The 23,401-nt window shown below is 40.5% G+C and overlaps 2 protein-coding genes across 6 annotated transcripts in view; both read left to right on the forward strand.

Annotated features, from left to right (window-relative positions):
• The window catches only part of CEP126 (centrosomal protein 126), a 123,145-nt gene extending 115,280 nt beyond the window's left edge, over positions 1-7,865 (forward strand). For all 5 annotated transcript variants that reach the window (XM_073613060.1, XM_073613061.1, XM_073613065.1 and 2 more), the window contains one exon: positions 7,617-7,865. In XM_073613060.1, coding sequence (XP_073469161.1) covers positions 7,617-7,724 — 108 coding nt within the window. In that variant the 3' untranslated portion in view covers positions 7,725-7,865. The remainder of the gene's footprint in view (positions 1-7,616) is intronic.
• A 10,440-nt stretch (positions 7,866-18,305) lies between these two features.
• On the forward strand, positions 18,306-22,997 carry LOC141129776 (uncharacterized). The gene is made up of 3 exons (XM_073617857.1): positions 18,306-18,821; positions 21,794-21,953; positions 22,050-22,997. The coding sequence occupies exons 1-3, from the start codon at positions 18,650-18,652 to the stop codon at positions 22,789-22,791; spliced, it is 1,074 nt and encodes a 357-aa protein (XP_073473958.1). The 5' UTR covers positions 18,306-18,649; the 3' UTR covers positions 22,792-22,997.
• The last annotated feature ends 404 nt before the right edge of the window (positions 22,998-23,401 follow it).

Consider the following 23,401-nt stretch of genomic DNA (forward strand, 5'->3'; position numbering starts at 1 on the left):
CTCCCCGACGCGTATTCGGCACAGGGGTTTCGTGCCTTCCTCTGGGGGATAACATTGGACGGATGCACAGTGTGAGATATATATGCTGTCGGCGGCCATTTTGCCGAGGACCGCCGTATTAAGAGACGAATCACTAAAGCGGACATTTTGCCTGTGCCCACCAGTCTATAATGTGACTCCAATACTGTGTAGTGATTGGAAAGTGAAACCTAATCACATATCGCCTATCATCCAATCGGATTGTGTCGGCGGCCATTTTGCCTAGGCCCGAGGACAGCTCTAGTGATGGGCTACACCTATAATGTGACTCCAATACTGTGTAATGATTGGAAAGTGAAACCTAATCACATATCGCCTATCATCCAATCGGATTGTGTCGGCGGCCATTTTGCCTAGGCCCGAGGACAGCTCTAGTGATGGGCTACAACTATAATGTGACTCCAATACTGTGTAATGATTAGAAAGTGAAACCTAATCACATATCGCCTATCATCCAATCGGATTGTGTCAGCAGCCATTTTGCCTAGGCCCGAGGACAGCTCTAGTGATGGGCTACACCTTAAGGTAAACAACAATAGTTATCATCAAGTGACAGCAATTACCAGCTTCCTGAAAATTTATAAAAATAATAGTAATAAATAGAGTGGTCTTCATTAATTGTAGTGTAATGACATAATGTGTATAGATAAATCAGGATAGAGCTGTACATATAGGAGCCATGCCACACCGCACCTCATCTAACTTTAAACATTATAGATAAAAAAAAAAAAAAACCCTAATATGTCATCTTTATTAAAACGAATAATAAATTACATCAAATTCTCCCCCTCAGAGACTCCTGAAAATCAATGGATCATAAAAGACATCCACGTATCAGATCCCCATATTGGAGTATAATTAATTAGAATAGGTTAAAATATAAATCTAAATATATAATTAATCCCAAATCTTCCTGTCAAATCAGTTGTATATTATATTATATAAAATATATATTTTATTACTAAAAGCGCCCGAATAAATTAATAAGACATTATCAATAACGGTACTATTAAAATAATGTGTAAAAACCCACGTAAAACTCGATTTGTATGAAAACCATCTGAAAGGTACAATAATCTAAGGCTAACTCTTATATCATTAGAAATTACTGAGGAAACATGTTAAGTCAAAGTCCCTATTGAGCCCCCCAGGGAAAAGAGAACCCAATTGGTGTATCCACCAAGATTCCCGTTTACTGATATCTCTCGTGAAATTGGAACCTCTCCAATGTCGTTTAGGGGCCTCTATCCCCCAAAATTTCATCCCCACCGTACTCTTATTATGCATTTTCTCAAAATGGATATATAAATGATGTTTGTCTGACCCTTTATGGATGTTGCATACGTGTTCCTCTAATCTGTCTTTTAGGGCTCTGGTGGTACGCCCCACATAGATAAAATCACATGGGCACTTTAAAGCGTATACGACCCCAATAGTGTCACACGATATGAATTCCCTGATAGTATAGGATTGATGGGTTCTGGGATCATGGAATTCCTTTAACCTTCTATCATTCCCTGGAACTCTCACACAGCTGTAACATCTACCACATCCATAGAAGCCCTTAAGATCCCAAAACATTCTAGGATTTGGTGGGGGTGGCTCAACTACGTTGTGTACCAATATATCCCTTAGATTGGGTGCCTTTTTAAAAACTATTTTAGGATTCTCCGGGAGCACACTTTTGAGGTGAGTGTCCTGCTTTAGGACATTCCAGTATTTTCGTATAATTTTCTGTACTTCATTATTTTGTAGGGAGTAATCAAGAACAATACTAATATTGTCATTAGCGTTGCTATCCATAATTTCAATCTTGTCTCTCAATAGATTGTCCCTCTCCAGACGTTCGACCTCCATTTTTTCTTTCTGTAGGAAATCGTTGTGGTATCCTTTATCTAAGAACATGCTGCTTAGCTTGTTGGACTGCCACTCAAAGTCCTCAATTTTTGTACAATTCCTTCTCATTCTCATATATTGGCCCCTGGGAATGTTCCTCAACCAGGGTTTGTAGTGACAGCTGGTAATGGGTATATAAGAGTTACGATCTGTTGCTTTAAAAAATGATCTGGTAGTGATACCTTCATTGGTGTTAAAAATTTCCAGATCTAAAAAATGGACGTATTCTTTGTTGACATCCCAGGTTAAGGAGATATTGAGATCGTTGCGGTTCATAGAATCCAGTAGCTGCATTAATGCCTCCATGCTTCCCTTCCAAACGATCAGTAGATCGTCAATAAATCTCTTGTACAATAAAATATTATCACCTACTCCATTCAGAACTCCTTCCTCTTCCCATTGGGCCATATACAAGTTCGCTACGCTGGGGGCAAATTTAGCGCCCATAGCGACACCTTTTATCTGTAAGTAAAATTTGTTCCCATACCAAAAAAAATTATGGCGTAAACAGAAATCTAAACATTTGAGGATAAATATAACAAAATCTCCATCCACGGGTTCCTCCTTCCTCAGGGCCCACTCTACCGCTTTCATGGCTCCCTCATGGTCTATGCTAGTATACAAAGAGGCTACGTCCCCTGTGGCCATGATAATATTATCTTCTGCGTTGCATTCACTTAGTAATTGTAATGTGTGCTTAGTATCCCTGAGGTAGGCTTTTGTTTTTTTCACTAATGGTTGCAGGTGGATGTCTATATATTCCCCCAACCGGGAAGTCAAAGATTCAATGCCACTTACTATTGGCCTTCCCGGGGGGTTTTTGCTATCCTTATGTATCTTTGGTAGGAAGTATATCACTGGTATCTTGCTAAATGTAGGGACAAGATATTTTGCTTCTTGTTTACTCAGGAGTCCTTCTTCCTCACCATCATGAACAATATTTTCTAATATATTTTTGAAGGATTTGGTAGGATTCCTATCCAATGGTCGGTATGTATCAGTATCACTCAGTATCCGTTCCATTTCTCCCTTATATTGCTGTATGGATAGTACAACTATCCCCCCGCCTTTATCCGCTGGCCTCACCACTATATCTGTTCTTGTATTTAGTGAATTCAAACCTCTAGTGAAATCTTTGTGTTCATAAAATTTCTTTGTAGGTAATTGCTCTAATTCAGTTGTCACCAATTTCTTAAATAAATCTACATATTTATTGTTGGCTATATTGGGGTTAAAAACCGAGTTATTCCTCAGATTGGTGTACCTGTTGTTTACAGTGGCTTTTTCAATAGGATTCTGGGCATAATATTTCTTGATGTTCAATTTTCGGATAAACTTTTGTATTCCAATATATGTCTCAAATTTGTTGAGCCCTTTCTTGGGGGCGAACTTAATGCCTTTATCGAGAACCAGCAGTTCTTCCCTAGAGAGCGGAGCACCACTAAGGTTAAAAATCCCCTCTCCTAATCTTCTCGCCTTCTTTTTCTGCTGTATCCTTCTCCCTGCTCTCCCACCTCTCTTCCTTGATTTCTTAACTCTTGGGGGGCCCTCCCCTGGTCCCCCCTAAAAAAGACTCATCATCAAAAAAATCTTCATTGTTCTCCAAAGGCTGGTAACTATTATATATTGGTATCCTATATTGATCTTGCGGGGGGTTTTCATACCTCACTCTCTGAGGTTTTGGTGAGTAGTAAACCGCACCCCTTTGTGTATTCCCATACGAGTCCGAGGGGTTCCCCCTCTGTTGATATTGGTTTGGTGGGGGACCTCTGTGAGGTTGATAATGCCCTCTGTGCGATGTTCCCTGTTGGTACTCGTAGTTGCCTTGAGACCTATGCGGAGTACCTTGCTGGTATCCATGCTGTTTTCTGTAGCCATAGGAGTTGTATTGTCCACCCCGCCTTTGAGGGGGAGGATTGGACTGATACCCCTTATCATAGTAATTCTGTTGGACTCTATTCCCTTCGCCACGATGTGGTGGTCTACCATCATGCCAATTAGCCTGATTGTTAGGCGGACCATAATCCTGGTATTGGGTGTAGTTACCCCCATAATTTGATCGTTCCTGCTGGTCATAGTATGGTCTCCTTGGTGGTTGGCGGTGGGGGGTTTGAGGTTGTCTACCCTCATGATGGTTTGAGGGTAATCCTCTCCCTGCTTGTTTGGTACTCTGTTGCTGGTAAAGTTGCTGTCCTGGTGGTTGTGATGCTCTCGTGTCACTCGAACCACCATCTCCTGCCTGCGGCTGTGTGTTAACATTAGTATTGGTTAATAGTGTGGATTGCCATCGAAAAACCTGTTTATTTTGGTAATCCTCGGAATCCCTCAGATATTTTTTCCTCTTAGTATTTTTGTTTTCTATATCTTTCTTCTGCATATTCTTGTGCAGCTCTCCCATGAGTCTATCATACTCTGGTGTGTTGACAAAAGGAACCAGTTTATCTCTGATTTCTTTAATCTGACCCTCTATTATTGATAATTTGCGTTGTTTGCGTTTAACAAGAAATTCCATAATCTGTTTTCCCTTAATGGAAAAGAAGGAGTACCATTCCTCTATATCACCTTCTCCCAGTAATCCGTCGTTTATGGGAACATCCCATCTTAGTTTCCTGGGGACCATGCCATCTTTTAAATATTTATCCATGGTGGAACGATCCCACCATATGTTACTTTTTTTATCCATGCAGTGCCCCAGTTTTCTAAAGAGATGTGTGATATCATTTTCCTTATTATTGCTGGTTGAGAATAGATCTTCCAGATCTATCTCCCTATTTTCAAAGAAGGCAAATGGATCCATAGGCTACTAGCAAGTGTATGAAAAAAGATACAAACAAAATATAGGTGTCTTGCGAGCCACAGATGGACTAATGCCTCTAAGGAGTAAACTATTTAAGCTGCAAGCACTTTTCAATTTTAAAAGTTCACAGATATATAATGTCCAGTATGGTATTCTCAACATATACAGTATTATCATGACATACTGCTTATGTAGATGTGTCCATCCTGTATGCTATGGAATAAAATCCATCTTCTCAAGGATGCATATGCAAAGATTAGAGAAATATCTCTTCATATGGACCAACTTTATGTATTCATATTGTAAACCATCACACCAGAAATGATTAAAACAAGTATAGTATGGTGTCCCCCTACGTTCTACGTTCCAGACATTGCACCGGACCAGAAAACCAAATTAGTCAGGGAGGATATCTATACATATACATACATCTATACATGCCATTAATGCCCCATGTAGGGGAACTTCCTAAGTCACCACCGCTTTTCCTGTAAAATCAGTAGACCAGTCAGAAATTGATTTCAGCCATATGACATGCTTAGCCAATAGGTAAGCATAGCCGTTATACTGTATGTCTGACATGCCTTAGGTTTACAGGTAGTTTAAAGTGATATTAAACCCAAAAGTAAACACTTATTATATCACAGAATACCATTTCTTAGATGGGATGGCTGCATTTGTTTCCTTTTTTAGGGTCCACACCAGGCCTAAAAAACGCCAGTTCTTCTGGCAGAAAAAAAATGCTAAAGGCAAACCAGAAGAGTTTTTGTTTTGTTTTTTGCCTCTTAACTTAAAATTTGGCTCTAAACATCCTAATGTGCATGGACACATTGGATAACATTGAGCTCCTTCTACAGGCAAAATGCAAAACTCCTGTAGAAGCAGTGATTTTTAAGCCAGTGTGCATGGAGCCTTAAGCCTCGTACACACGACCGGACTTTGACGGGAAATGTTCGATGACAGGCTGTTGGCGGAAAATCCGACCGTGTGTATGCTCCATCGGTCAATTGTCGGATTTTTCCGCGGACAAATGTGTGTTGTCGGATTTTCCGAGCGTGTGTACACAAGTCCGTTGGACAAAAGTCCAAAGTACAAACAGGCATGCTCGGAAGCAAGGACGAGCCGGAAGCGGTCGGTCTTGTAACTAGCGTTCGTAATGGAGAATTAACATTCGTGACGCAGCAAATGATGAAATCTCGAAATGCAGCGCACAATTCTCTTCTTCTTTAATGGGATAATAATGAAGCTGCTTTGCTGGTGATACTGATGGAGTTATTGCAAACAAATTTCCAAAGGCTTTTTTTATCTAGTGATATCAAGAATAATATTATTATGCTTTTCTTTTTTTTTTATTTGGGCAAGTTACCACAACACCATTATCCCGTAGTTTTTAAGATCAAAGATACAACTATGTTGGTGTCCCTTGTCAATTTTACATTTTTTTTTTAATTTAACTGCCTACTCCCAAACTGTCATTTGAAGTAAAACACATAGCCAAGTATTATTCTACACAATTTTTTTTATTGTGCATTAAAAAAGAAAACAAATAAAATTAGACATGATATCTGCCAATAGAACTTAACCAAAAAGTGCATTCTATGCATCCAAAAATATAGATAATATACCAAATCAAATCATTATTATTCAACCAAAAAAATAATGTCAAAGCAATAACTCCAAGACCAATAATAATCTCCTCCGATTTCGCAACATGGCTGGTTGAGGAATGGGCGTTCAGAAAGAAACTGAAAAGCGCAAACTGAAAAGTGCGAAATGAAAAGTGCGAATCAACACTCACCAAACTTCTACTAACACAAAATTAGCAGAAGGAGCCCAAACGGTGGTGCTAAAGAGCTGAAAAACAACGTAGTACGTCACTATGTTCGTATTTGTTGGCCAACATTTGTGTGACCGTGTGTATGCAAGACAAGTTTGGGCCAACGCCCTTCGGACAAAAGTCCACGGTTTTGTTGGCCAACAATCCAATCGTGTGTACGAGGCTTTAGGCTTTCTTTCTTCTATTTTTATCTGGTGATCCATTCAGTAAGTCTGTTGTTCTTCAAAAGGACAAGCTCTCCAGCAGATGTATCAGTTACAGGGTTGAGAAAAACAATTTAACACTGACAGGGGTGCTTATAATGATCAGTTATTATTTTTTTTATTTATGTAAAACCTTTATCTCAAAAGAAAAACAGTTTGCTGTAACTACTTATAAAGTGTGAGCTGGAGTTTGGCTTCAATTTATTAGTGTATTAATCTTATTAGGCCCCATACACACTATTAGATTTTCTGCAGATTTTTGTCCTCAGATTTACCAAAACCATATATTATGAGGTCAAACCTTAAGAGTTTTAATTTGTATGCAATCAGGCAGGCCCTTGCACTACATGGTTTTGGTAAATCTGAAGACAAAAATCTGCAGAAAATCTAATAGTGTGTATGGGGTCCTAGTCTTGACAGCCGCAGCGGATCGCAAACACAGTGCAATTGCAATGCAGTGCGAGAAATGGGCAGGGATTGCTGCAATTCCCACACAAGGCTAAATCTGCTAGTACATCCAACATTCCCCCTCCCCCAGACTGACAATGCTGCTGTCCAAAAGTGCCCCCTGTGCTCCTTCATCCAGAGTGGGGGCACTCTAATACAAGAGGTGTATTACTAGCCACACCAGGTGAAACCAGAGGGAAATAGCCTAAAAAAAGCAACCTATTCAGCCACCACATCTAATGCTTGGTAAACTGCAATATGTTTGATTTTTTTATTTTGGGCTTAATACGGCTTTAATGATCAGGACAGTATTTCATGACCTTGCAAGTTTGCCTTTAATTTATATTTCTGTATTAGAGAATTATTTGCAAAATTAATGTGTGCCTTTATTTTTTAGAACATATTCCACCATATTCCAGCTCAGCCAGTGGAAAATACAATACAGATGCACAAATACCGCAGCCTGTCTGCCGACCCTCGCACGCGGCTGCAGAGAAGATATTGACTACTTCCAATACTGTCATAGCATACAGCAATGTATATCACTGTACTGTATATACTGTGTGTATTTATAAATGTTTTGTACAATGTTTTTCTGTTTTCCATTGGAAAGATTATATTATATATTTTAGTGTGTTCATCATTATTATTATTATTATTATTATTATACAGGTTTTATATAGCGCCAACAGTTTGCGCAGCGCTTGTTATGTACTGTTAGTTGGTTTATTCTTTTACAGATGTTCTTAATCCATAATGAAAAACTCGGCGGAGCACTTTTTTTATCTAAAATAGCCATTTAACTGCATTGCCGTTTCAGAACCACAATCATTTACATAAAAATATTTTTATTGGGTTTCCATGTCCACATCAGTCAGGATGGGAATATTCAGATATTAATTGTTCTCCATGGTATCTCTTCAGCAGCATTCTGCTCCTTCATTGTCCAGTCAGGTGGGGGGGTAGGTCCTTGACCAAGCTGAACTGCTTATCTGCAATGAAGGTCAGGCACCTGGCTATGCTGCCCGTCGGGTGCCAGGATCACAAGACTGGCTGAAAAGCAGTATAGACAATGTAAAAGCACGCCTTGGCAGGTAGAACCATCACTTATTTCAGGGTAATCAGCTGTTTGCCCGGAGTTCAGCAATAGGTTGACGTTCTTCTTTAAATGGAACTAGGAAAAAGTAAAGAACATTAGGAATTGGCACCATTCCAGAAAAATCAGTATAGCTGAGTTTTTCCTCCAGCAGTAGTAGAAGGAGCGTGTAGAGACACAGGGACAACTTGAATGACAAATGTTCCAATCAACCAAGCTTCAAAAATTGTGGTGGAAATCCAGTCAAAATGCCCCTTTCGATGACTTCTCCCCCATTTTTAAACAGTTGATTCCTGGAAACAGACAGCTGTGTTGGCAATGGCATTTTTAGGGCCCATTCACACATTGCCATCATATAACTAAGATATACAGTATGTATATCCTTGCACTGAAAGCTTGGTTTTTATATTATCATTGTTTGGGAAAATAGGGACTTTTTTTTATTTATTTATGCATTTTTAACATATTTTTCTAAGGACTATTTTATGGATTGTGTTGTCTAGGTAACATCACATGTCAAGAAAAGTTGCCTGTCCAGATTGTAACAAATATATTGCAGTACATAATTCTTTTTTCCTTGATTGTAACTGTAAAAAAAAAAAACAGTTTTATTCTAAAGTGAACCCATGCTTTCTCCAAGAAGGTTCACTTTAATGCCAGCCCTACCAGCTGCACATACTTGCCTTCCATTCACTTTCCCATCGCTGAGAGCAAGGGAATTGTGTAAGCGTCGGCTGTCTTCCTGCCCGCTGGGTGCCTGACCGGCCAAGGACCAGCAGTGTCAGGTGGGAAGTGAGTCACATACGCCATCACATCTGGAAACACCAAGTATTTTTCTTCACTCCCATCAGTCGAATGGAGTGGTGGGGAGCAAGGGAGATGTGTGTATGAGTTACTGATGGGACGCATAATAAAGTAAACCTGTATGGGCAAAGTACAGGTTAAGTATAACCCAGGCTTTCCAAACCTTTTTATCCCAGAGGAACCCTTTGAAATCATTTTCAGGTCCCGGGAACCCCTGTTAGAACACATTTCAGTGAGAAAAAATGGCACTTAAATTTGGTGGCCAGTGTGAACAGTGCCCCCCTTGCTGTGGTGGTCAAAAGGTCACCCAACCAGATAGCTTAAAAGATCATTTGTGTAATGGCACAGACTGTACCAAGTGGTGTTGGCCACCATCAGATGGGAGGTCATTCAGCCAGAGATCAAGGAACCCACAGCAACCTCTGGAGGAACCCTAGAGTTCCACAAAACCCTGGTCTTGAATGGCTGCTCTAACCCATTGCATGTTTGCTAACATTAGTTGCCCCTCTCAGATTTGTATAAACTACACTCAATGTGCAGCGATGCCTCACCACTCTAAAACTTTAAAGTGGGTAAGCATTCTATTGTGACATAAAGAATTAGACTCATTCACACTTTGACATTCTTGTACTTTTTTAACACTCATACATTGCGTCACATATTAGGCCTGGTTCACATATGTTAGTGTGCACGTCGTAGTTAGAGCAGCCCATTAATACCCTGAGAGACAGGAAAGAAATCCCCAGCCTTTTTTTGGAGATGAGGACACCGAAGCCGCTGCCCACAGCCCGCCACCTAGATCGGGTCCACCGTGCTGGAGCAAAGGACACCGGAGCCGCTGCCCGCAGCCCACCACTCGCCACCTAGATCGGGTCCACCGTGCTGGAGCAAAGGACACCGGAGCCGCTGCCCGCAGCCCACCACTCGCCACCTAGATTGGGTCCACTGTGCTGGAGCAGAGGACACCAGAGCCACTGCCCGCAGCCCACCACTCGCCACCTAGATCAGGTCCACCGTGCTGGAGCAGAGGACACCGGAGTCGCTGCCTGCAGCCCGCCACCGTGCCGGACCGCCTGGCAGACAGCAGGCGGAGGAGGGTAGAGCTTCACTGTTAGACCCACAGTTCTCAAACCCGCAGCACCCTAGTATCCAGCAAACCAATGAATTCATGTAAACCAAGGCTCTGTAAACATTACAAGAGGTAACTTTTTTTTGCCTTAAGAATTTGATAAACCTTGGTGGCTGGAGTTCTGCTTTAATCCCAGGAATGAATGGAAGATTGTTCCATACAGACAGCAGTATATGACTTTTCACTTTTTATATGTAAATTGCAGTTTGTATTTGGCTTTCAGTTCCCTCGTCCAGCATACTTTGGGAATTATATAGCCGAGTGTGACATTCTGTTGTTGTAGCCAACTCCATAAAATTGTAATATTGATTGGCTGAGGTAACTTTTTAAACATAAGCATTATGTGATTCATATTAATAGTCTCATTGATTTTATTTCAAGACTGTTAAATTATTTTTTTGTTCAATTGTTCTCTGTTTCAATGAAGTTGCATCACACAAACTTTTCATATATCCAGAGCTCAATGAATATAGGGTCGCCACACACTGTACAATCTCCTTTAGATCTACCAACAAGTAAACAGCGCAAATGCCTGCTTGGTTGGATACAAATCGATAGAATTGTTTAGGTAGGTTCTCATATTACATAGTTTTGGTAAATCAGAAGTCGATTGTATGGTCAGATTGTAATGTGTATGATGAGCCTTATATATCTGTTTTATGAAAGATACATACATGATTTGTTATACTGATTTGTTGACTGATAACATAAAGATATCGTTTATTTTTGTAATTTGCTAAAATTTTAAACCAGATATTATTGTGAATTATATGTTTTATAAAAAAAAACAAAATTAAGCTTTGTTTATTGAAGTGTTAAAAAAAATTTAAATGTAAAACCCAGCTGCAGTCACAGAAAGAGATATGCAGTCAGATGATCGTTATACTCCCAATCTCCATTTTTATAGCTCTACCTTCACTTTTTGTTACATCAATTGTGTAGGCTTTCTAAACATGGCAGTGCAGTCTAATGCCCTGTACACACAATAGGATTTTCGGACAACAAATGTTCGATGGGAGCTTGTTATCGGAAATTCCGACCGTGTGTAGGCTCCATCGGACATTTTCCGTCGGAATTTCCGACAAACAAAATTTGAGATCTGGATCTCAAATTTTCTGACAACAAAATCCGTTGTTGGAAATTCCGATCGTGTGTACACAATTCCGACGCACAAAAGTCTACGCATGCTCGGAATCAAGCAGAAGAGCTGCACTGGCTATTGAACTTAATTTTTCTCGGCGTGTTGTACGTCACCGCGTTCTTGACGTTCGGAATTTCCGAAAACGTTTGTGTGACCGTGTGTATGCAAGACAAGTTGGAGCCAACATCCGTCGGAAATAAACCCAGGATTTTGGTGTCGGAAAATCCTATCGTGTGTAGAGGGCATAAGGCTGCATTTTCACTATTGCGACGTCAGACATTGCATGTGATTCGTACCGCATTGCTGTGCAGATCACATGCGATGTCTGTGCAATTCAAATTCAGCCATACAGATTGTATGACTGAATTTGCATCACATTCAGGTCAAAATGGGGCAGGACCCTTTTTTTTTGTCCGCACTGGAATCGGATCGCATGGGTGTTCACACTTATGCGATCTGATTTCTGCACCATTGCACAGTTCACACTGTGATCTGTGAATCGATCTGGGGGTGTTGTTAACTTTGTATTGACAGCCGCAGCTGTTTGCATAGGGCAGTGTGAACTGCCTGCGAGAGATAATGCGATGCGGGGAACCCGCACAGGAATCGCGCTGGTTACCGCATCGCATATCTGTAAACCCAGCTTCAGGGCTTGTGCACAATGTTGTACAATTAGCTCCATTATTTCTACCAACTTGAACACTGCAGGATGTTTTCTATGGGCCCATGCACACTGGTCTGTTTTTTTCTGCAAAGTCGTGTAAACCAAAACTTGAAAAATCTGCATTCTCCAATCCTATTTTAACATTTGTGCTAACGTCTATATGCATGCCTGGACCTTATTGGCCCGCCACTGATGCTCAGGGCCGACATGTAAATATCAACCATGTGCAGCCAGAGGTGCAGCCGCCGCTGATTACACGCTGTTGATGTTTACATCTCCCCTGGAATTAGTTATTCATTGGGCAGTGAGACATGTGCAAAATCACCTTGGCCTTTAGTTATTCAGAATCAGCCAAGGTCATTCTGCACATGTGCCACTGCTGCATGAAGGACTCATTCTGGGGAGAAATAAACATCAATAGTGTGTAATCAGCAGCGGTGGTAGTTGATATTAAAAAATAGGGTCCATGTAACCAGCACAAACGTTACATACATACAGCATATGGACAACTTGGACATGTCAGCAAAATCCTGCATAAAAGCAATCCACCCGTATGCATGAGCCCTAATATTATTATTATTATTATTATACAGGATTTATAGAGGGGGACAGTACAATTAAAGAAAGAATAGGAGGGCCCTGCTCATGGAGCTTACAATCTAAAAAGAGGGGGAGGTGGTACATAGGGTAATAGCTTCGGGAGATGATCTGATGGAGGTGGCTCGGGTACAGTTCTTAGGTGGAGGTGGGTAGACTTCCCTGAATAAGTGAGTTTTCAGGGATCACCTAAAGGTGGCCAGGGTAGGGGCTAACTGGACATACTGGAGCAGGGAGTTCCAGAGAATGGGAGAGGCTCTAGAGAAGTCTTGGAGGTGAGCATGAGAGGAGGTAACAAGGGAGCTAGAGAGCAGGAGGTCTTGGGAGGAACGGAGAGGACAATTTGGGCGATATCTGCAGATGAGGTTGGTGATGTAGCTGGGGGCAATGTTGTGGGTGGCCCTGTATGTTGTGGTTAGTATTTAGAATTTTATATGGTGGGGTAGTGGAAGCCAGTGAAGAGATTGGCAAAGAGGAGCAGCAGTCACGGATTGGTCTAATAGTATTATACTCAGTGCTCTCCGTAATCAGCACTCAGTAACAGGCCTGGTCTGACATGCCCCCTCTCCTCCTCATAATGAGTAGGGTTGCACCGATATCCTTTTTGTTATTGGCGAGGACGAGTACCGATACTTTTGGTCACGTACTTGCTGATACCAAGTACCGATACTTTGTGGTGCAATTTTCGCCCATACCAAATGAATGGGCTCAAATCGCACTGAAAAGAAGCGCATGCAATTTGGACAGGAACAGCATTTTTTTGCAGTGTGATTTGAGCCCATTTACTTTGTGCAGTGCGATTTGCGCCCATAAAGTATCGGTTTCGGATATCGGAGCATTTTCACGAATACGAGTACTCATGAAAATACTCGATATCGGTGCATCCCTAGTAATGAGGGCTGTGGCTGGAAGGCTCCTTTTACACGGGCGATCCGGTCCGCCTGACAGTTTTTCAGGTGGACCTGACCGAATGGTCCATGTATCCCTATAGACTGGTGGTTGGAAATGGTCTGAAGTCCGCTCTTTGATAACGTTACACCAGCCTACCTCCAATCTAATCCATTCCGCACACAGCACTGGAGTAGAGTGGAAGCAGCAGAGAAAAAAATCATTAAAGCACTTTAGATGAAAAATCAGTCACAACCCGGCTGGCAGAACCGTCACTTTTGGTTGGACTTCAAGCCACAATCCCAACCCTGTGCTGCTCTCTTGCTTCTGGATAGGCCCTCAGACAACCCAGCAGCCAGATGTGCCCGGGATAGGCCCAATCTCCAGCAGCCCGGGGCAGTACAACACACGTCCACCCAGACAGCCGCCCAGGTGACACAGAACATCGATCACCTGACTCCACCAAAATATATAGGCTCTCCCAGCAGGCCAAGGGATTCAAGAAAACCCCTGCCCATTGGCTGAGATACCCCACATACCCATAACCTGACCTTGAGTTCTCATATCTAGTACCACCAAGTACCCAGCCACCTAGTGGTAGAAGAGAAAAGTGCAACAAGGCCAAACTTAGGGAGAAATCAATGGATCTCTAACAATCAACCAGGATAACTACTCCTTTCAATTTTGGTTACAAGAAACAGATGCCCAGAGTAGGGTTCTTGCCTACAGATTAACACAAGCCACTAGACTATAGTGAAAAAAACAGCAAATATGAGGGAACCACAATAGTAATATCCGTCTTAGCCAGAGACAAGATATCCGGGTTAGCAGGCAACCCATTGGTGCTAGTTTATAATGAACTGGTATAAAAGCAATGTTGCATATTATAATGTAAAGAAAAAGAGGAAAAGATACAGAGAAAGAAGGCGAGAAGAAGAAGAGAAAGAGGGGAAGGAGGGAGGGGGGTACCATGGGGAGGTCCAGGGTAAAATTGAAACCTCAGACTTTGTTAGAGATAAAGGAATCAAAGTCAGAGGAATATCTGAAATGAGACCATACTGTCCACATAAGTTTATGTGAGTCAGATTTATCCCCATCCAATGCGACCATACATTCCATTAGCTTGATCTTGTTCAATTCACAAACCCATTCAGTCATTAATTGAGCCTCAGCCTGGCGCCAGCGCCTAGCTATCACCGAACGAGCCGCTGTGAGAAAGTACCTGATTAAAGGAGAAGTCCAGTCTGAGTTTTTTAGGCTGGGCTTCTCCTCTGGGTCAAAATAGTTTTGCACTCCTGTGACCCGTTTTCAGCAGAGAGTGGTCTGAATTCCGCTCTCTGCTGACGTCACTTCAATCAGTCCAGGCACCGCGTCATCCCGACAATGGAGTCTGGATCTGCCAGGTGCCTGGACTGACACCCGTCTCATTCTTTCAGCTCCCCGCCCCCTCACAGCTCAGTGCTCCAGTGACCATGGAGGAGCAGAGCAGGAGAGCTGCTGATTGACAGTCAGCAGCTCTTCCACTCAGGGAGGTGAGAGAACCGAGCCATTGGCGATGTTCGATCGATCGGGTCTCAGTGCAGAGGCGGCGGGGAACAGATGCAGCATCCACCTAGGTAAGTATGATAGGGAATAACCCCAAATCCATGCTTCTTTCTCTTTTAAGTTTCTTTTAATTTGTTTATAAGAGCCTGGCAACATGGATAGCACTGTGATCTGAGATTCATTTGGGATGTTATCTCCCACTAATCAATCAAACAAGCGTAAAATTTTATCACAAGTGTAAAACTTTTCAGACATGTGCCCCAAATATGGGTCTTGGTGCCAGACTCCCGGAAACATCGCCAGCAGGTATCAGGGATAGATGGATCAATTTTATGTAATCGTGTAAGGCAACGATACCACCTAGATAAGATCCGAGTTTGTATGAAACAGCTAGTATATTGTCCCAGTCCATATCTTCTGCCAATATTTGCAATTCCTGTTCCCATTTCGAAAGAAATGGTGGTGGGTGTGGGTAGGACTCCCTCAGCAAGATCTGTTATATCTGCAAAAGTGTGTGGTCCGGTCTATATTCCAGCCATGCAGTTATACAGTCATTTACATAGCAACTCATTACTGGCAGTAGGGAATAGCAAGAGATAAAAACACATAAGACTTTAATTGTGTACAACTCATTTTGGCCATTAAAGTGGACCTGTAATCAAACAGGCATCAGTTCAAACTGCTCAGGTGCACAGAAGAGTTGGCTCAAAATGAGGCTTAAGGCTCGATTCACACCTATGCATGTTGCTTTTGAGCGTTTTTGGAGGTTTTTTTTTCATGCTTGGCACGTTTTTGAGCAGCGTTTTTGTAGCGTTTTTGCGGCGTTTTTGCGGCGTTTTTGCCGCGATTTGCGTTTTGCTTTTTTTTTTTTTTTTTCTTTTTTTTTACAGTCTTAAAAAAAAATTACAAAAAAAAAATAAATAAAAAACGGCAAAAACGCACCAAGAACGCACCAAAAACGCTGCAAAAACGCTGCAAAAACGGTGCACTTGCGTTTTTGATGCTTGTCCATTGAAATCCATTACATGCAAAACGCTGCTTTTTGCATGAAAAAAAGTCCCCGACCCTTTCCAAAAACGCAGAGATACAAAAAGGCATTGATGTGAACATGTTCCATAGGAACCCATGTTAAAAAATTCCCATGCATTTCTGCAAAATGCAAAATGCATCAAAAAACGCGCTAGTGTGAATGGAGCCTTAGTTTACACTTGCAAGCTGGTAAAAACAGGCAGTTGGGCTACATTTTTACTGCACCCCCCCCCCCAAAGCTGCAAAGGCGGCAGTATGGAGGTGTACACATGCCGCAGCCCTGATTCTTTGCATTGAGGCGCAGCAAAACTGACCCCCTACAGCTGCCAATCAGGACCCATTCTAGTGAACTGGGCTACACAGCAACCACATGCAATGCATGCTCTTGTTGTGGGATATTAGGGGTTAAAACAGTCATGAAGAGGTGATATAATGCCTCCTTACCTTCTGAAAAGCGTTCCACTGCGTAAATGAGTCCTAAGGCCTGGTTCCCACCTATGCAGGTTGCAGATGATGCATATTCCAGATGCATTTTGCATTTTTCAATACACGTTTTTGATCCATTGAAGTCTATGGAACCAAAAAAAAAAAAACCTGCTGGTCCAAAAAATGCACAGATATAGGAAACCATGTTAAATGGACTGTAGTGTACTCTGCAAAACTGAAAACACACTAAAAAATGCATAGGTGTGAACCAGGCCTTAGCCTTGCAGAACCTTGTGGTCTCAGCACTAAGGCCCCATTCACACTAGCGCGTTTTTTGATGCATTTTGCATTTTGCAGAAATGCACGGGAATTTTTTAACATGGGTTCCTATGGAACATGTTCACATCAATGCTTTTTTGTATCTCCGCGTTTTTGGAAAGGGTCGGGGACTTTTTCTCATGCAAAATGCAGCGTTTTGCATGTAATGGTTTTCAATGGACAAGCATCAAAAACGCAAGTGCACCTTTTTTGCAGCGTTTTTGGTGCGTTTTTGGTGCGTTTTTGCCGTTTTTTTTTTTTTTTTTTTTTTTTTTTTTTGTAATTTTTTTGTAAGACTGTAAAAAAAATGAAAAAAAAAAAAAAAAAAAAAAAAACGCAAAACGCAAATCGCGGCAAAAACGCGGCAAAAACGCCGCTAAAACGCGGCAAAAACGCGGCTCAAAAACGCGGCAAGCATGAAAAAAAAACCTCCAAAAACGCTCAAAAGCAACATGCATAGGTGTGAATCGAGCCTTAGGCAATATTCACACTAGCGCGTTTTTTGATGCATTTTGCATTTTGCAGAAATGCACGGGAATTTTTTAACATGGGTTCCTATGGAACATGTTCACATCAATGCTTTTTTGTTTCTCTGCATTTTTGGAAAGGGTCGGGGACTTTTTTTCATGCAAAAAGCAGCGTTTTGCATGTAATGGATTTCAATGGACAAGCATCAAAAACGCAAGTGCACCGTTTTTGCAGCGTTTTTGATGCGTTTTTGATGCGTTTTTGCCGGTTTTTTTTTTTTTTTTTTTTTTTTTTTTTTAATTTTTTTTTAGACTGTAAAAAAAACTGTAAAAAAAAAAAAAAAAAAAAAAAAAAACCGCAAAACGCAAATCGCGGCAAAAACGCCGCAAAAACGCTGCTCAAAAACGTGGCAAGCATGAAAAAAAAACCTCCAAAAACGCTCAAAAGCAACATGCATAGGTGTGAATCGAGCCTAAGGCCCCATTCACACTAGCGCGTTTTTTGATGCATTTTGCATTTCGCAGAAATGCACGGGAATTTTTTAACATGGGTTCCTATGGAACATGTTCACATCAATGCTTTTTTGTATCTCTGCGTTTTTGGAAAGGGTCGGGGACTTTTTTTCATGCAAAAAGCAGCGTTTTGCATGTAATGGTTTTCAATGGACAAGCATCAAAAACGCAAGTGCAGCGTTTTTGCAGCGTTTTTGATGCGTTTTTGGTGCGTTTTTGCCGTTTTTTTTTTTTTTATTTTTTTTTATTTTTTTTTTTTTTTTGTAATTTTTTTTTAAGACTGTAAAAAAAATGAAAAAAAAAAAAAAAAAAAAAAAAAAACGCAAAACGCAAATCGCGGCAAAAACGCGGCAAAAACGCGGCAAAAACGCGGCTCAAAAACGTGGCAAGCATGAAAAAAAAACCTCCAAAAACGCTCAAAAGCAACATGCATAGGTGTGAATCCAGCCTTAGGCCCCATTCACACTAGCGCGTTTTTTGATGCATTTTGCATTTTGCAGAAATGCATGGAAATTTTTTAACATGGGTTCCTATGGAACATGTTCACATCAATGCTTTTTTGTATCTCTGCGTTTTTGGAAAGGGTCAGGGACTTTTTTAAACGCAAAATGCAGCGTTTTGCATGTAATAGAATTCAATGGGCATGCAAGAAAAACGCAAGTCCATAATTTGAGATGCGTTTTTGATGCGTTTTTGATGCGTTTTGCATTTTGCTTTTTTGGAATCACCATGTGATCAAACACCTGCCCTTTAAAAATAAACTACCCAGGATGCCTTGAGAACCAGCAAATCCCAGTTTGGACTCTAGCAAAAATGGTGAGAACTGAACATCTTATCAGCTTGGTGAGGCCAAGAACATATCTTTATACTCCTTCTGATCCCCAACACAAGGATCGTAGAAAACGGGACCAGGGGTGGCTTGAAATTGCCAAGGAGCTGTATCCACAATGGGATATTTTCTCCAAGAAACAAGCAGACCTCAAATGTAAGTAATAGATAAAAAGTTTACACACACTTGTTAAACTTTGAGTTTTCAGTGATGTTGAAAAATTTGACAAAGAGAAATCATTGCTAGAAATGTTTAAACCTTAATGTGACCTATAAACTGTACAAACTCAACAGAAAACTTACTAAAATCTTTTATTGGGTAGTCAATATAAGAAACTCAAATAATGTTGTTTTATAAGTGTGCACATCCTCTTCTAACTGGGGATGCAGCTGTGTTCAGAATTAAGCTATCACATTCCAAAACATGGTAAGGAGTCAGTCCACACCTGCCATCATGTGCCTCTGACTAACCCCAAACAAACTTCTGAATTAATTAAAGATGGAACAAGTTCATCAATTATATATGTTTGTTTCATTTTTAAACATCACATAAACCTGACATTTTACCAGGGGTCTGTAGATTATTAGATCCACTGTAATTATGTATGTGTTCATGTGCATGATCCAAACATTTTTGACAGTTTATGTTTTTTAAATTATTTACTGACCTAAATACATGTATTTAAATTAGCTATTTTTTTGAGGATCGAGTTAGTGGAGTTCTGCTTTAGATTTTGGCCAATATCCCTTAAATTGCGCGAAGTTCCCTCAAATTGGGTTAAATTTCCCTCAAATTGGGTCAAATTTCCCTAAAATTGGTCAAATTTCCATAAAATTGGGTCAATTTTCCCTCAAATTGGTCAAATTTCCATAAAATTGGGTCAATTTTCCATAAAATTGGGTCAATTTTCCATAAAATTGGTCAAATTTCCATAAAATTGGGTCAAATTTCCCGCAAATTGGGTTAAATTTCCATAAAATTGTGTAAAATTTCCCTCAAATTGGTCAAATTTCCATAAAATTGGGTCAAATTTCCCGCAAATTGGGTTAAATTTCCATAAAATTGTGTAAAATTTCCCTCAAATTGGTCAAATTTCCATAAAATTGGGTCAAATTTCCCGCAAATTGGGTTAAATTTCCATAAAATTGTGTAAAATTTCCCTCAAATTGGTCAAATTTCCATAAAATTGGGTTACATTTCCATAAAATTGGTCAAATTTCCATAAAATTGGGTCAAATTTCCCGCAAATTGGGTTAAATTTCCATAAAATTGTGTAAAATTTCCCTCAAATTGGTCAAATTTCCATAAAATTGGGTCAAATTCCCCGCAAATAGGGTTAAATTTCCATAAAATTGTGTAAAATTTCCCTCAAATTGGTCAAATTTCCATAAAATTGGGTCAAATTTCCCGCAAATAGGGTTAAATTTCCATAAAATTGTGTAAAATTTCCCTCAAATTGGTCAAATTTCCATAAAATTGGGTTACATTTCCATAAAATTGGTCAAATTTCCATAAAATTGGGTCAAATTTTGAGCGTTTTGAGCGTTTGAAACGTTTTGCGCGTTTGTGAGCGGTTTGAGCGTTTGGAACGTTTTAAGTGTGTGAGCGTTTTGAGCGTTTTGAGCGTTTGAAACGTTTTGAGCGTTTTGAGCGTTTGAACCGTTTAAGCGGTTTGTGGGCGTTTTGAGCGTTTTGAGCGTTTGAAACGGTTTAAGCGTTTGGACCGTTTAGGATCGTTTGTGAGCGTTTGGAGCGTTTGGTGAACGTTTTGAGCGTTTCAGCCGTTTTTGTATGTAAAAACGCCTATGCCATTTGCATCTCAAAAATGCCTAGGTGGGCATAAAGCCATAGACTAACATAGACAGGCGTTTCAAAGCTGGCCAAAAGGCAAGAAAAAAATTGTGTACATGGACACATAGGATAACAGTGAATTAGTTCAGGTGCAGTTGGAAAAACTGTCCAACTGCCTCTGAATGCACGTTTAACAGCGCCTCATGGGCATGAGGCCTAATGTTCATTGAATAAAATTATTACACCAAAAAATGGACAAATTAGGATATTTGTTTTTAATAGTATCTTAATGTCAGATACACATTTTTCAATGCATAAAAAAAGTACAGCATACGTTGCAAAATTTGACAAACATAAGCTTCAAAAAAACACACATTTACAATGTTTAGAAGATCTGTTACATTGGGTCTATCTAGGCTATTGCATCTAGCTGCCATGGCAGCTGACCTTCTGGAGACATGAAATATGAACATAAAGTTTCACGTAAAGCAGCACCACTCCTGCTGCCCCGAGTGGATGTCATTTCAGCTCTTGTCATGGCCTGATTGGCAAGGGTGTCCTCAAATTGGAAACCGTCATGCTCTCTAATAAAATTATGGAGAGCACAAATAGCTTTCACTGCCTGTATAGCGTGTTGCATCTTTAGATATATTGGTGTGTGCAACAAACGCCATTTGTTGGCCAGTATGCCAAAAGCACATTCAACAACTCTCCTGGCCCGAGTGAGTCTGTAATTGAACACTCTTTTTTCTTGGCTCAAAGAGTGGCTTGAATAGGGTCTGAGAAGGTGTTCCCCTAGCGCAAAAGCTTCATCAGCCACAAACACATACGGCATTGCAGGCCCAATCGTTCCAGGGAGTGGTGTATTGGCTGGTAGTGCCAGCCTATTTTCTTGCAGAAGATGCCCTAAGGTTGAGTGGGTAAATATACTAGAGTCTGAGCTTCTGCCATAGGACCCTATATCAACATATATAAAACGGTAATTGGCATCTGCCATTGCAAAAAGCACAAAAGAAAAATATTTTTTATAGTTATAAAAGCTGCTGCCACTGCCTACTGGCTTCTGGATGCGTATATGTTTTCCGTCAATAGCACCCACGCAATTTGGAAAATTGCACTGCTGCCAGAAGATATCTGCTATCTTTGCCCATTCATCAGTTGTAGGTTTCGGGAAGACAACCTCTTTAAGAACGTCCCAAATGATGGAACACGTGTCCCGGATTAGGTAGCTAGCAGTTGATTTCCCAATCAAGAACTGATAATGTAAACTAGAAATTGAGTGTCCAGTTGCCAGGTATCTGAAATTAAAACAAAAATATTTTTTCATTGTTTTGCAGTAAAAGCTTTGCAAACCAGATGGCGGAGCGCAAAGGATAGTTTTAATAGTCATTTGAAAAAGGAAAAGAGTATGAGAAGTGGTTCAGGTGCAATGTCTTTCAAACCATACTCCTATGCGAAAGACCTTGAGTTTTTGAGACCTATTCTGGAGATGCGAAGGTAATTATTTTAAAAAGGATATTATGATTCTGTGTTTCTGTGCAATTATTACCCACACACCCTAAAAAAAATGGTCTGTTTTGTTGTGATTTGCAGCACAGACACCTGCTGGGAGGATGAACCTGCAGAAGAAGAATCATCAGTGCAAACACAGGAGCCTACAAACCCACAATCTCCAAATCAGGAAATTGCAGAGATACCTGGAGAAGAGGAACAGGAGGAGGGGGCTGCTGCACCATTGCGCACTACTAAAAGGGGGGGTGCCACCAAACGGCAAATTCAGAAAGAGTCTGATAAAATGTACAGTTTATTAAAAGATCTGTCAGATCGTTTCACAGGGCAATTGACACTCTCACAACAATTTGCCAATACCCTGGTGCCCTATTTTGATCAGGTGCCCGATGCTATGAAAATGGATATGCAAATTTCTGTCATGCAGACCATAAAATCATATATCCCCAGTCCCCAAAATATTTATCACACAGACAGAAGTCTTCCAATGCAACCAACACAGACAACCAATTATGCTTCTTGGCAAAATCCCCCTTTATCTTACCAGATGCCTAGGCACCAAACTTACAGAGCTGAAAATCCTTACGAATCTAGACAAACACTTCGACGGCTTGACCACCACCAACCTCCTCTACCTCCACCATCTGCACTTGGGCCACCAGGATCAGGTTTTGGAGCACCAGATGTGGGCAATAGGGGTCCACCTTACCATTTCCAAAATGTCCCAAGTGTTGCTCAGGAGCAGCAGTATGTAGAAAGTGCTCCTTGTTTGTCATCCCAGCAACCTGAATCATGCCAAGACCCATTTAATTATCATACTTTATAATTTAAAATGCTAGTTATGTTTTTGTTATATTTGTAAAAAACATATGGTGGAAACCTAACTGAACTCATTTGTCTATTGAAATTGCGATGAGCCTAATACTTCGTTACTTATTTTGTTATCGGAACATTGTTATTTTGAAAGAATGAAGCAATTCTACACATTATATGTTTGTGTTCAAAATTACAATTAAAATCATATTTAAATTATTTTGTGGAAATATAAACTTTGTGTGCCTGTTCATTTGATTAACACTTTGTGTGTTAAAGTCTAAAAGCAAAAAGTTTACATTTACCTTAATGTAATTATTAGCCTTTCAACTGGTGGAATACAATCCCTGAAAGATGTGTTCTGACGTTGCAGCTTGCTGCTGAGTAAACCAAGCAAAACATCAAAACTGTGTGGGCAAAAAAGGACATTGAGAAAACCACAAGCACAATGTCACCTAGACAAGCACCTACATTGAGCCTATTTAGTCATTCGATTTCACTTTAAAAATTTGTTTAGGGGTTAAGACTAACCCTAACCCTACTTTAAATCCTAACCCTAACCCTACTTTAAATCCTAACCCTAACCCTACTTTAAATCCTAACCCTAACCCTACTTTAAATCC

Source organism: Aquarana catesbeiana, linkage group LG02 (assembly GCF_042186555.1).
Source record: "Aquarana catesbeiana isolate 2022-GZ linkage group LG02, ASM4218655v1, whole genome shotgun sequence".
Classification (NCBI taxonomy): Eukaryota; Metazoa; Chordata; class Amphibia; order Anura; family Ranidae; genus Aquarana; species Aquarana catesbeiana.